General features: G+C 40.5%; 3 protein-coding genes, 1 non-coding gene and 2 pseudogenes across 5 annotated transcripts; 2 read left to right on the forward strand and 4 right to left on the reverse strand.

The window, feature by feature from the left end:
* Positions 1-282: 282 nt before the first annotated feature.
* LOC104784829 (elongation factor G-2, mitochondrial) lies at positions 283-4935 on the reverse strand. Its single transcript, XM_010509917.3, has 18 exons — positions 4435-4935; positions 4098-4319; positions 3894-4015; positions 3642-3792; positions 3258-3329; positions 3032-3127; positions 2879-2967; positions 2723-2789; positions 2414-2452; positions 2268-2328; positions 2067-2176; positions 1894-1968; positions 1721-1789; positions 1512-1633; positions 1294-1419; positions 978-1199; positions 830-890; positions 283-738 (listed from the first exon to the last, which is right to left on the reverse strand). Exons 1-18 carry the CDS (start codon positions 4834-4836, stop codon positions 580-582), a joined length of 2265 nt encoding a protein of 754 aa, XP_010508219.1. The 5' UTR covers positions 4837-4935; the 3' UTR covers positions 283-579.
* Positions 4936-5127: 192 nt separating this feature from the next.
* Positions 5128-6603, forward strand: LOC104784830 (F-box protein SKIP23 pseudogene; annotated as a pseudogene).
* Positions 6515-7644, forward strand: LOC104788761 (F-box protein SKIP23 pseudogene; annotated as a pseudogene).
* Positions 7645-7945: 301 nt separating this feature from the next.
* On the reverse strand, positions 7946-8018 carry TRNAR-UCU (transfer RNA arginine (anticodon UCU)). Its single transcript has one exon. It is a non-coding gene; the product is annotated as a tRNA-Arg (tRNA).
* A 138-nt stretch (positions 8019-8156) lies between these two features.
* LOC104784831 (cell number regulator 6) lies at positions 8157-10175 on the reverse strand. 2 transcript variants are annotated; one of them, XM_010509919.3, is made up of 4 exons: positions 9869-10175; positions 9099-9213; positions 8634-8902; positions 8157-8546 (listed from the first exon to the last, which is right to left on the reverse strand). In XM_010509919.3, exons 1-4 carry the CDS (start codon positions 9977-9979, stop codon positions 8304-8306), a joined length of 738 nt encoding a protein of 245 aa, XP_010508221.1. In that variant the 5' UTR covers positions 9980-10175; the 3' UTR covers positions 8157-8303. The 2 variants fall into 2 exon arrangements, with proteins under 2 accessions (XP_010508221.1, XP_087369068.1); XM_087512942.1 differs by having other exon boundaries at positions 9099-9465; positions 9543-10113.
* A 63-nt stretch (positions 10176-10238) lies between these two features.
* Positions 10239-14058, reverse strand: LOC104784832 (uncharacterized). Its single transcript, XM_010509920.3, has 9 exons — positions 12451-14058; positions 12096-12183; positions 11899-11974; positions 11683-11805; positions 11440-11517; positions 11069-11172; positions 10790-10877; positions 10613-10711; positions 10239-10513 (listed from the first exon to the last, which is right to left on the reverse strand). Exons 1-9 carry the CDS (start codon positions 13898-13900, stop codon positions 10421-10423), a joined length of 2199 nt encoding a protein of 732 aa, XP_010508222.1. The 5' UTR covers positions 13901-14058; the 3' UTR covers positions 10239-10420.
* Between the last annotated feature and the right edge of the window lie 131 nt (positions 14059-14189).

Here is a 14189-nt window from a genome sequence, read left to right on the forward strand (position 1 = left end):
ATATATGTTGACCCAAAAAAAAAAAAAAAAATAGAAATTGGAGTAAGAGCAACAACTAAACCGAAGGGTATAAGGGTAATTTCAAGGGAGATGAGATGTCGTCGTCACCAACTCCTGTTGAAGAAGAAAATAAAGGAGTGGCTTTGAGACGAAGTTACAAAGAAAGAGTCTGACGTCGTTCGTTAGAGACTGTCGTTGCATCTTCTCTTTGTTGACGTGAATACGACTCTATCTATCTCAATTATTGTTGTTGTCTCTAACGATTTTGTTTTGGTTGGCTTGTTTTTGAACCTATCTTATTATATATAGAGAATTAATGATAGTAAGTAAACAGTGAATAATATTTGATTGTTTACAATAATCAAAATGATGAGTGGGACTGGTGGAACATAGAGATAACAAAAAATATGACCTACCTAATGGCCCCAATAAACATAGTGATTTTCTTCTGACAAAGCCTATTAGGCAAATTTATGCTGAGTGATTTTTTTTGTTGGTTCTATGAACCGTATAAAATAATAATGTTGGGACTTCTCAACAAGATTATGAAAAAAACAAACCTATCTATCGAGCGCTTGATTATTCAGTAGCTTTGCTGGCGCTGTAAGCCTTGACGAGCTGAGCCTGGACTTCGTTGGACACAGCACTATGTTCTTTGTATTCCATCGTGAATTCTCCTTTTCCTTGTGTCATGGACCGGAGAGAAGTGGAATAGCCAAACATGTTGTTCAAAGGCACCTGTTAAAAACACCAACAGCATTTACACTTTTAGTTACGATTTCAAAAAATGGTGGGGGAAATTTGGCTATCGTTTGCTTTTGCTTCTTACATTGGCTGTGATTACTGAATCGTCACCCTCTTGATCGTTTCCAACGATTATACCTTTCCTCCTGAAAGCAAAACAAGAAGTTGAATTATTATATTAAATAGGACAAGGAGAAAAGGTATTGTTAAAGGGTTTAATGTTTGGATTTTACTTGTTGATGTCACCAGCGACAGTACCCTGAAACTCTGTTGGTACTTTCAACTCGACTAACATTACTGGCTCTAGAATCACCGGTCTCGCTGCTGTGTAACACAGTCTGAATGCATATATTGCAGCCATTTTAAACGCAAGTTCACTGGAATCGACCGCGTGTGCTGCTCCATCTGTCAATACTATTCTGAGATTTTCTACAGGGTGACCAATTAGCGAGCCCCTGCAATGGAATTGAGGGTTTCACAATCACTTACAACATTTCCTCAACCAAAACAAGAGGGAAAGGAAAATTGAGAAAGACAAAGACCACTCACGAGTTTGCAGCTTCTTTGAAACCTTTCTCAATTGCTGGGATAAAACCAGACGGAATTGCTTGCCCAACAATCATGTTTTCGAATTCAAACTTCTCTGTAGAACCCGGTGGAAGTGGTTCCACGTACCTAAAAATTGTAAATAATTTAACCAGACGTGAATTGGTTTAGAAAGGATCCAAAATTACATCATTTAGGCACTATAAGTTTTTGATACTCACCCTGTAACCCTACCGTACTGACCCGCTCCTCCACTCTGCTTCTTGTGTAAATAATCGAACTCAGCCCGCTGAGTAATAGTTTCCCTAAAATTGACACGGGGTTTGCCCACCGTCGCATCAACCTGTTTGAAATTTGCAGAAATAAGGGATTCTGACGAGTGACGAGAAGAGATGAAGTAAGAACGTAATGTAGGCTTAAAGTCAGGCACCTTATATTCTCTGCGGATGCGTTCAACATAGATGTCCAAATGCAATTCCCCCATACCAGAAATAATGGTCTGTCCCAAAAGGATACATGGAAGAATCAGCAATGTAGAATACTACAGGTGAAATAGGAGAGAGGTGATGAGAAGTAGTAACAGAGTTCTTTAAATGATGATACCTGGCCACTCTCGGGGTCCAATCCCACTCGGAAAGTAGGATCCTCTTTCTGGAATCGATTCAATGCTTTTGAAAACTAACACATGAAATATATATCAATTGCAGATTTCTCAGGGCCAGAAATTAAAGGAAACATGTGAATTGTTTTAGTTACAAAAGAATCACAGAAGTTACCTGTCCCCCAGAATCTTTTGAAACCGGTTGAACAGCTAATGACATAACAGGTTCAGGAACACTCATCGATGTCATTGTGTACTTGACTGATCCATCCGTAAATGTATCACCTGATTATGTACTGAGGTTAGAAAATTGACCCAACAAGAAACACAAAATTAGAGTTTCATCCCCGGAGCAAAGAAGAATTTTCTATTGTACCTGATGCACACTCAACACCAAACACAGCTACGATTTGTCCAGCGTGTGCCTCTTGAATATCCTGAAAATAGAATAAGAAATTAGAATCCAGTCACATGGCAGTAGAGCTGCCACCACGGAGCTACCATAAATAAACTTCAACTAACCTCCATATCATTCGAATGCATACGGACCAAGCGAGGAACCTAGATCAAGAGACAGTAAACAGCCTTTAGGTAAAATCAAGTATCACAGGGAGGGAATACTTGCAAGGGTTAAGAGAAAAAAGATGACAACTAGTCTGAACTTCAGATATTTTGCATCTATGATTATGTTTACATGAAGCAGATGAAAAATTGTATTCATGTCAGGCCAGGGACAAGAAAACTTTACTTCTTCAGTGTAGTTTGGTATAAATTTATGCAAAAGACTTCATGACTTTAATCTCAAAGCAATACTAAGATCCAAGAACTAACCTTAATTCTTTTTCCAGTATTGACATTTATGATAAAATCACCCTTCTTAATCACACCTTCATAGACTCTTCATCAACAAACAAAAAACATGAGTTAGCATTCACAAATTCATTCATAACAGAAGTGCAGAAAATACTTTTAATATTCAGCATGCACCTCAAATATGTCAGCTGACCAAAACGACCCTCCTCTAGTTTGAAAGCCAGCGCCACAAGAGGTCCATCTGGAGATCCAGTCAAGGTTACCTGAAAATCATTCCTTTAGAACCGACATATTTCTCCTATAAAAATAAAATTACAAGTTGAGTACCCTCTCTTCATTATTTGTCTGGTCAAGAGCATAGTTATTGACTTCATTTGGAGAAGGGAGATAACTTATAACACCATCTAGTAGAGGTTGTACTCCCTGCAGACAAAAATTAAGGGAGCACGGCAGATGTTGAAAACTTTTTAATACAAACACAACAGCACAAAGAGAAACGTAACTGATATGTAATCCAGACTTGAGCAATATCATCTTTCGAATATTCAATTACCTTGTTTTTGAATGCACTACCCATGAATACAGGAACAAACTTTTGCGCTATGGTAGCTCTACGAATAGCTTCCTGCATATACAGCAGGCCAAAAAAGTTACAATAACAAAACTGCAGGTAAAAGAGCAACTAAACGCAGCAATTCATGGCCCACAGAAATGAAAGATAACACAATGAAATTAAGACAATGCCTAAGGCAAGTTAGGACCCGTATGATTCAACATTCCCTAAGGATTGATATCTGTTTAAGTGAAATCAACGATTTAAATAACATAAGTTGCCAACAATGCCTATCTATATTTAGGGACTCAGCCTCCTATGTTTCATGCAATGAATCTGAATGTCATCGAGATTATATGTGCCACAGCATGAAAAAGAACAAACCTCAAGCTCAGAAGCAGATACAGGCTCATCGTTTAGAAATTTCTCTGCGAGTATATCATCAACTTCAGAGACTGTCTCAATCAATTCTCGCCTCTTGTCTGCGACCAAACCTTCCATATCAGCAGGAATATCACCAGCCACAACATTCTCACTGCAATTTACAGAAAATCAAAAATGTCACAACATATAACACATACATATGCCCCAACGACAACATAAGCAATTCTAAAAATGAATATAAATAACACAAACCCGCTGGATCCGTGGTAGAAATAAGCTTTCACATGAATAAGGTCTATAAGACCTTGGAAATTTTCTTCTAAACCAATAGGCACTTGCACAGCTGCACTATGATGTCTGAGCTTAGCTCTTGCCTAGTGAAAAGTAAGATAAAAAAGAAGTTACAACCAGTTAAAGCTATACTTGATCAAACTCATTCAATAATTTAAGACGCACTTGGTTCAAGACTTTCCATGGATCTGCTCCCATTCTATCAAGCTTATTGATAAACGCAACTCTAGGGACTTCATATCTCCTCATTTGCCTATCAACTGTAATAGACTGACTCTGTACACCACCAACACTGCACAGAACCAAAATCGCCCCGTCTAGTACACGTAGTGCCCTCTCCACTTCAATGGTGAAGTCAACGTGACCAGGCGTATCAATAATATTAACCTAAACAACAATCAATAATAGGATTAAGACTTCGATTTAGCAAAATAAAACCAAAATTTAAACGAATCTGATAAGAGATTGAGAATTACAGAATCAGGAAGAAAGATCTCATCACCTTGTAATCCTTCCAAGTACAGTAAGTAGCGGCTGATTGGATGGTGATACCTTTCTCTCGCTCTAAGTCCATGGAGTCCATTTTAGCTCCGACGCCGTCTCTACCTCTAACTTCGTGGATCTCATGGATCCGACCCGTATAGAAAAGAACACGCTCAGTCAAAGTAGTCTTCCCTGAGTCTATGTGAGCTGAGATCCCGATGTTGCGAAGCTTGTCCATCGATTCTTTCCACCATGGTTCTTTCTCATCCTTGGCCGCACGAGCAGCTGTTCCGGCGGAGAAATGACGAATCAGATGGAAATCTCCGGTTAAAAGAGCGGCGGTAGGAGATGAAGACCGTTTGTTTGAGGAGAAGAGTCTCAAGAGGAGGTTAGGCGCCGGAGAAATAGGAAACCTCGCCATGGCTATGAAGAAGAGAGACGAGGGTTTTAGGAAAAATGGGTTTGAGTGAGAGAGACAGAGACAGAGAGAGAGACTTGTATGAAATATCAATTTTGTGGTTCAGATTCGGTTTGATAAAATTATAGTTCGGTTTAGCAACATCTATCTAAACCCGAATGGTTATTAGACCCGTAATATATTCGGGTCGGGTTAAATCTCAATTACGTGTATAAATAAATTTTTAGACCTAATCTGTGTCTTCTTTTTCTCTGGCGACCTAGCTTAAGCCGCAAGGGTTTCATAAACACAACCATGGTGGTCGATTGGGGAAACGCTTCCGAAGGATATGTTAGAGCTGATTTCGAAATATCTAAAATCTTCCTTTGATCTCTTCCAGTTCCGTTGCGTATGCTCTTCATGGCGAAACGCCGCGAAACCCAAACCCCTTCTCCCGTCACATGACTTTCCCGACAGCGTCTTCCTTGATCCCTCTTTCTCACAGAGGATTATCTTACTTATCAAGCCTCATCATGAACAGGCTGAGGAGGATTCGATTGGTGGATGGCTGGTCAAAGTCGGGCAACATCCTCTTGATCCTCGTAAGTTGCATCTCATCCATCCGCTTACTGATGATCCAGACACAAGTTCCTTTCCTCGAGATTTCAATTGCCTTGTTGATATGACTAAATTCAAGGCTCGTGAATTGGGTCGTGAATTCGTGCTCGATTGCGTCTATGACCTTAAAGAACCTCAGAAAACTCTTGTCAAGTATCTAGATGATAGTGATGGTGTGGAGTCTAAGTTTGTGTTGCTTACGATTCACAAGTCTGGCAAGTTACTTGTGTTTACTTCTTGGGATGAGGAGTGGTCTCTGATCAACGACGACATGATCCCTTCTTGTTATTTTTGCGATGTGATTTTGTTCAATGGATGCTTCTTTGCCGTCGAGAATAATGGGAGGACTTTCGCTGTAGATCACTCTTCTCTGAGATTGACATTGGCAGCAAATCCTGTGTTTGGTGGCGGTGACAAGAAGTTTCTGATTGAATCCTCTGGTCATATGTTGTTGGTTGATATGATAAACAGGGAACTTGATTTGGATGACCTTTGGGACTTGGAGGAATTTGATATCGAGGATCACGCTTATGACATTATAGATCATAGTATAACCGACAAGATTATAGTCTTTAAACTTGTGGAAAGAGAGAAGAGTTGGGTTGAGGTTAAGGATCTTGGGGATAAAATGTTGTTCCTTGGTGATGGTTTCTCATTCTCTACTTCAGCTTCTGATTTTTCACCTCTCTATGGAGGAAGTGTCTTCTTCCACGGTTTCGTCTTTGATTGGGAAGACTTGGACACCCTAGATGATGAAGATGTGGGAGTGTGTGAATTTAAGTCTGGCGAAATAAAGCTGGTGCGCCAACACCCTGAATATGCCAAGCTGTTCTGGCCTCCGCCTTCCTGGTTTACTGATAGCATACCACATGAGAACTGAGGCCAAGTGTTGGACTAGTGCTAGTAAGAAGGTCAACTCGTCAAAGCTTTCAAAACAACAAGTATTTGGATTAGTGAAAGAAGTCAATACTTTTTAAATTCATTTTTGTATCCTAAGTTACATCATCGATGTTTTGAGTTTAGTCACTTGTGTGGAATAGTAATTCTATAACTCTAGAGTGACCTTCATCTTGATCATGATGTGATGACCAATTTATTTCCTGGAGTGCGTTTGTATGATGAAATATTAATTTTTGATTCAGATTCGGTTTGATAATATTATGGTTCGGTTTAGCCACATCTATCTAAACCAGTTTGGTTATTAGACCGTAATATATTCGGGTCGGGTCAAATCTCAATTACGTATATAAATAAAATTTTAGATGGCTGGTCAAAGTCGAGGAACATTCTCATGATGATCTACCTCGTAAGTTGACTATCAATCGACTGACTGATTATTCAGATTCATTGAATCGACATTTCCCTTGCCTTCTTGATATGACTAAATTCAAGGTTCGAGAACTGGATCGTGAATTCGGGCTCCGTTACTTGGATGCTGATGATGGTCTTCTTAGTAAATACAATCCATACACTGGAAAAACTGTTGTCAAGTATCTAGATAGTGATGAGGATCAGTCTAAGTTTGTGTTGCTTACGCTTAACAATTCTGGTAATCCTGGAAGATTAGCTGTGTATACTTCTTGGGATCAAGCATGGACTGTGATCAATGACGACATGCCTTGTTGTTATTTTTGCGATGTGATTTTGTTCAATGGATGTTTCTTTGCGGTCACGAAAGATGGGACGACGACTATGGCTGTAGATATCCCTTCTCTGAAATTGACAGTACTGGCCGCAAGTCCTGTGTTTGACGGTGGCGGTGACAAGAAGTTTCTGATTGAATCCTCTGGTGAAATGTTGCTGGTCGATATGTACTTGGGAATGCAACTTGAATCAGATGACCTTCTGAACTTCGAGGAAAAGGATGTCGAGTATCACTTTGATGACATTGTATCAAATGAGTTAACCGACAAGATTACAGTCTTTAAATTTGTGGAAAGAGAGAAGAGTTGGGTTGAGGTTAAGGATCTTGGGGATAAAATCTTGTTCCTTGGTGATGATTCCTCATTCTCCGCTTTAGCTTCTGATTTTTCACCTCTCTATGGCGGATGTGTCTTCTTCCACGGTTACGTCTTTGATTGGGAAGACTTGGACACCATAGATGATGAAGATGTGGGAGTGTGTGATTTTTTGTCTCAGGAAATAAAGCTGGTGCGCCAACACCCTGAATATGCCAAGCTGTTCTGGCCTCCGCCTTCCTGGTTTACTGACTGAGATAGGATTCCACCTGAGAAAAGAGGCCTACTGTTAGTAAGGTCAACTCGTCAAAGGTTTCAAAACAACAAGTATTTGGATTAGTTGAAAGTCAAATTCATTTTGCTTTCCTAAGTTACATCATCAATGTTTTGAGTTTAGTCATTTGTGTGGAATAGTCATTCTATAACTCTAGAGTCTAGACCTTCTTCATCTAGATAATGATGTGATGACCATTAACAGAATATTTTTGGAAAAAAAATAGTCGGGAAAATGTAATTTATTTCCTGGATTTTACGATTTAGAAAACTATAAGCAAAAACACACCCGGTGGGACTCGAACCCACAATCGTTTGATTAGAAGTCAAACGCCTTATCCATTAGGCCACGGGTGCTTCGGTATCCTCTTTAACAACTATTCGCTAACATAATAACGATCGGTGTGAGTACTAATTAACCAGTTTCTATCATAAGACGTAATCATTTAGTCACCAAATAGTTCAGAGACAGATGTTTCTACTTCTCACAAGAGATTCAGTGAAGTCATGAATTAAGTTCTGAAAAATGACAATTGTTCTCTTAGAACAAACTTTTGCATATGTAAAACCTAAGGGCAAATAGAATCATCTGGTACGAAAACTTCTCTGCACGGAAAAAAACAGCTTTAGAGGGAACGTTTCCTATAGAGGGACCATCTCGAGATCATTGTGTTGGCTTTTGGCAGATGATGGGGACGAAGAAGACGAAGAAGATGAATCGTCTCTTTTCTCCTCGGTGTTCATCTCTTGAACCGGGGGAGGATCCATTGTAGTTGATGATGAGGCTTCTGTGTCAGAAAGATGATTCTTCATCTCCCTGTGTTCCTGGCACAAAGCACACCAGTGCAGGCAACAGTGAACCATGCAATGATCACAAGGCGCATTCTGCAAGAAAATCACAAAGATCAATCAATCAGAGATCATATCTGAAATATTATGAGAATGACCTTATGTGTGGACTTTTTTGCTTACCTTGAGATGATATTTCTTCTGGAGTTCTTGGCGGAACAAACCTGAATAGATTCCACACATCCACCAAGCAAAGAAGAGGCCTTCGCATATCACGACAGTTGTTTGAGGATCAATGTAGCCACTGAAGAGTGCGGTTACTGCTGCAAGTGCCATACCTCCTTCGACACATATTGCATGGCATACACATGCTTGGTTCCAAGGAATCTCGTCCCTCACTGCTTCAACGTTACGCCCAAACAGTACACACGGGCAAAAGAGACCAGTCCTGCCTGCAAAATCATACAATAGCATTGGTTAAAAATGTCCTCCAAGGTGATTATCATCCATTAAGAAAAGAATCTAGAAGCATATCAAACTACAATGGAGAAATTTTCGCCAAAAGTAATATGGAACTCATGCACAACAAGAAGAGGTGATTAAGGATCATACATCTCGACAGTTACAAAAACAAAGAGGGAAGCTTACAGCTTTCTGGATCTTCAGCACAACCAAAAATGCCGGTGGTCCAGTTTTCATCAGAAGGGGGTTCATATGTCTCAGGTAAAACTTGCATACATTCATGGCACTTTCGGACATTCAACTGCAATCAATTTTAAAACAGAAAAAAAAAAAAAAAACAGTAGAGTGATTGTAAAATTTGTAATGTTTCAGCTCAGACGTATAAAATGCCACACCACAAAGACTCCCTTAATAAAAAGAAATTCAAAAATCTCATATAAAGATAGTCTCGAGTTTCTCCATTCCATCACGCATTCTCATATTCGAAGCTTCAAAGGAAAGTCACTACAAGACTCTGGCCTTATTTTGAGACTAATCAGTGTTGATACCAAAACTTCAAAAGAAGCAGTAGCTATATATATATATGTTCATGCCACTAAAGATACAAACAAAGCTTTTGCTATAGATCACATCACAAGGATCTAATGCACGACAAATCAGGAGAAATCCAACATTGATCACAGAAGAAATCAAATCAACAAGAGACTAGTTACAATAATCCTCAACCAAATAGGACAACGAATCCATCTCTTACACTTCATCGAGAGGTCTAGATCGACACAAACAACAATTAGAATCAGCATAGACAACAATCGGAATCAGCTTAGAACTCTACCACCACAAACAGATGATCAAAACCATGGAATCGACAGATCTGAAGAAAATTGCGAGATCGGAGTTGTCTAGAAACGTGCGATAGAGTAATGCAGAGAGAGAGAGAGAGGATCTAAAGGTACCTGAGGAACATCAATGGGCTGATTGAGTTCGCCGGGTGTGATATCTTCTTCGACAGGAGCCTGCTCTTTCCTCAATTTCACGTAACGCGAAGCGGCGTTTCCGTCCGCCATCGAAACCGCTCAAGGAGTGTAAAGCGAAGAGAAAGGTACAAAAGTAGTGTCACACCACCAATGAGGTCGCCGGAATCGAAGAAACTCTCTCTAACAACGTTTTGTTTCGATACGCGTGATACGTCGTGACTCGTCTATGTGAGAAAAGTCTTTGATCATCCAAAAAAAAATAAAAAATAATAAACGCAACAAATCCGAAATATAGATGTCACGTCGTCGTTTTAACCATTTTGAGGCGGTGAACATTAAAAAAGCTCTGTGCTATGAGTCTTACTATTATTAATGAAGAGTAATTAAAATTGGGATTACAACAACAAACCAACCAGTCAATCAAATTATTCAAATGATGATACAAATCTTTATGGTAAAAAGTTCATCATGTGCAAATCGTAATTTCTTGCATAGAGACTAGAGAAATAACACGAAACTAAAAAAAATATATCAAGACATCCAGTGCTTTGGAGCCATCAATTCACGATCTCCACTAGAACCTTGAGATGCGATTTTTTGAATCCGAGAAGAGAATTCTTCTGCCTGTTCAGTGTTTTCAACAATGGCTTTAAGTTAACACAATTGTAGTTATTGTTGAAAATGAGCAGAAGACAATTAATTTACTTCTTTAATAAAACTTACTTTCTCATCAATCCACATTAAGGAACTGAGTTGATTGTTCAAGATTCTTACAACTACATCCAGTGGACTCATCCCATCTATTGCTTCAAGTTCTCCACCCTATTTCAGACACAAAAGTTTATGATGTATCTTCACAGGAAAAAGGTATAGTATGTGAGAAGTTTACGACGTATGTACCTGGTTTGCATTTACAGATTGTATAATCGATCTGATTTGTTCAGTCATATGCTCCAATTCTCTTTCTACAAGCTCAGATTGTTCATACCTGGGATGTAAAAACAAAGTATATTGTAATAAAGCATAGAATCAGGCTATAGAATGCGCAAGGTAGAGCTAATTCTAAGCATAGATCAAATCATGTTTGTTTCCGTGTCTGTGGTTTTTCTTTCATTATTCATCAGAATAGTATGAAGCAGCAAGGTGATGATGGTGGAAAGACTTAAAAAGAGTACTCACATTGCGTCTCTAGTTGATGCTGCTTCATCGTCAAGAAGTGATTTCCGCTCGTCATTATATATACGCTCAGCCTCTTCCTCCATGCTTTGCAAAGCCTTGTCAACCTAAAACACAAACAGAGAATTCAGATGATTAGCACAGTGGCTTTGGAATTGAGATGCCCATTTTTGAAGTAAGCGAGGTAGAATGTAGACGATCCCATGTCAGAGAAATTCATATTAAAAAAGGGTGTGACAGTATGGGACTGAGAGAGATTATGAAAAAGAGAAATTTGATTTCCCACAGATATGACACAAATGATTTCCCGCTGCATGTTACAATCAGAGATCATTTACAGATTAACTTAGAGATATAATACTTCTATCGCATACCTCTTGCTGATGAGTCTCGATTAATTCCAGCTGACGTTCCAAGCTAGATTGGGTTTCAACCACTTTTGCAACTTCAATCTGTTTGTTGGTGATGTACACAAAAAGAATGAGCTAATTATACAATAGGGGCCTATATAAGCTAAACATGCAAACTCAAAGGTCTGCTCAGAACAATTGTCTCTGAAGATTCAAAACAGAAAGAAATTTTAACAGAGACTACATAATATGACAAAGTAATTTCACCTCAAGTCTCAAAAGAACATCACGGTTTTGCAAGATCCGCTTATCCCACTCTGCTATTGCATTTGCCTGTTTCCGGAATCTCCCTGTGCGTTCTTGTAGCTCAGTATTCCACTCCTTGATAATCTACAAACGTCAAAAAAACAACAATTGAATATTCTGTATATAAAATGGCAAAAAGAGATAAATGTCGAACTGAATAAGAGGGCAAAGATTTACCTCCTCAACAGTTTTGCCAGTTATTTCAGATGGCAACTTTGGAGAACCAGCAACTGGAGCAACAGCTGTGCTCGTCCTAATAAATAACAAGAAACATATAACAAGTAAACATCAGCTACAACATAGTCGAGGTGAAGGTCGAACATGTACAGCCGTTTAGGTCATAATGTGTTGGTCAAAATATGAGAAGAGCATACCCACTACTCGAAGCCACAACAAGAGACGTCTGTGTTGTAGTAGCAGAACTGGTAGCAGGAGCAGTAGTAGAAGTCGAAGATGGAACACCTGAACAACAACAATACTTCTTTCAGAAAGAAAAAAACAACTATAGCTTCTGATCCGTAAAATAACTCGACAGGTATGTATTCATGTCATAGACTATATGCAGAAGGCAAAAACCAAAGCATAATAAGGAGTAAGGTAGATTAAGTACATCGAACACATATCTAATCCTAATCAATGATTCCCATAATTCTCTTATTTCTAATCATCGAGACAAATGGGATAGGCAAAATCACAAACAAATCCTGAGACAATACATAAACAACTTACTGAATGAGAATGTAGGAGTAGTGGTTTGTGGTTGTGAGGATGATGCAGGTGTTGAAGTCGGGGGTACAGCAAACGCAGTAAAGGAGCTAGTAGATCCAGCGGCAGGAGTCGAGCTAGCCGGAGTGGTGTTGGTGGCAGATGAACTCAGACTAAAAGAAGGGAAACCCATTGTAGAAGCTGCAGCTGAAGAAGCTGGTGCACTAGTAGCAGCGGGAGTCGACGAAGAAGTAGTAGTAGTGGTGGTGGTTGCAATAGAAAACAATGCTCCGGGTGTGCTAGAGGCAGGTGCTGCTGAGCTTCCGGTTGAAAGGTTAAAGCCTGAACTTGCGGGTGGACCAAATGAGAAGGATGAAGAAGAAGAAGAGGTAGCCGTTTGTGGAGGAGCAGAAGCAGTGGTGGTGGTTGTCGAACTTGCTGTGCTTTTCAAGAAAGAGAATCCGGTAGACGCGGAGAAAGGAGAAGCTGAGGCAGGCGAGGGATTAATGGTGGATACTCCAAACGGGGAAGGTGAAGAAGCTGTTGCGCCTGACGAGGACGATCCAAAGAGAGACGGAGTTGAACCCGCTGCCGAAGACGAACCAAAGATCGACGGTGACGAACCGGCGGATCCAAAGATTGAAGGTGAGGAGCCAGGTGCTGATGAGGCAACACCAAAGGAAGGTGTGGAGCCGGTGGCTCCAAAGATGGATGATGAGGAGCCAGACGCTGATGAGGCAACACTGAATGAAGGTGTCGAGCCGGTGGCTCCAAAGATGGATGATGAGGAGGCAGAGGTTGATGAGGCGACGCCGAAGGGAAGTGACGAACCGGTGGCTGAAGAAGGCGCGCCGAAAAGAGGAGATGTTGAAGCAGCGGCGGATGAGGATCCTCCGAAGAGAGGTGAACTCGAGGCGGAGGCTGAGGAAGATCCAAAGAGAGATGATGAACCACTACTCGCTGAAGCCGGAGCAGCTCCGAAAAGAGATGAAGACGGAGCTGCGGAGGAGGAGGACGGAGCTCCGAACGGAGAAGAACCAGGCTGAGAAGCCGAGGAAGTTACGAATCCGAAAGGAGAAGAAGCATTGGTGGTAGATGAACCAAACAGAGACGGCGCAGAACCAGATGAAGAAGCATTGGCTCCAAATCCAAATGAAGGAGTTGAGGAAGCAGGAGTCGACGAAGCAGAGGATCCGAATCCAAACGAAGGAGTCGATGAAGCAGAAGAACCGAATCCGAACGAAGTAGTTGAGGAAGCTCCGAATCCAAACGATGGGGTTGTGGATGAAGCAGGGGTTGATGACGATGCGGTGGATCCGAAACCAAATCCGGTGGAGCTAGGGTTTGAAGATTGGTTAAAGGAGAAAGATAACGGTGAAGTGGTAGATGCAGCAGAAGATGAATTAGTTACGGAAGAAGATCCGAATGAGAAACCTCCCGCGGAATTGGATTGACCAAACGAAAAACCCGACATTGCGGTTACTGATTCTCTTCTTCTTCTTTCACTCACTGGTTCGCTCGCTCTCGTCTTCGCCGGCGTTTGAATAAACAAAAAATAAGGGGTTTTTGCAGAAACCCTCTTTCGAACAAAGAAGCTTTGTCGTTTGTAAGTATGAGCGTCGAGTCAACGCTACCGGATTTATGGTCAAACGAGAAACAAGTAATTTATTCTCGGCCCAGCCCAATAATACGATGATGACGTGTACTTATAGTGTTCAAAGGGTCCACGTAAGCAGATAGTGTTCCCTTATTGGTTGATACTT

The sequence above is a fragment of the Camelina sativa genome, chromosome 5 (assembly GCF_030686135.1).
Source record: "Camelina sativa cultivar CO46 ecotype springtype chromosome 5, ASM3068613v1".
NCBI lineage: Eukaryota > Viridiplantae > Streptophyta > Magnoliopsida > Brassicales > Brassicaceae > Camelina > Camelina sativa.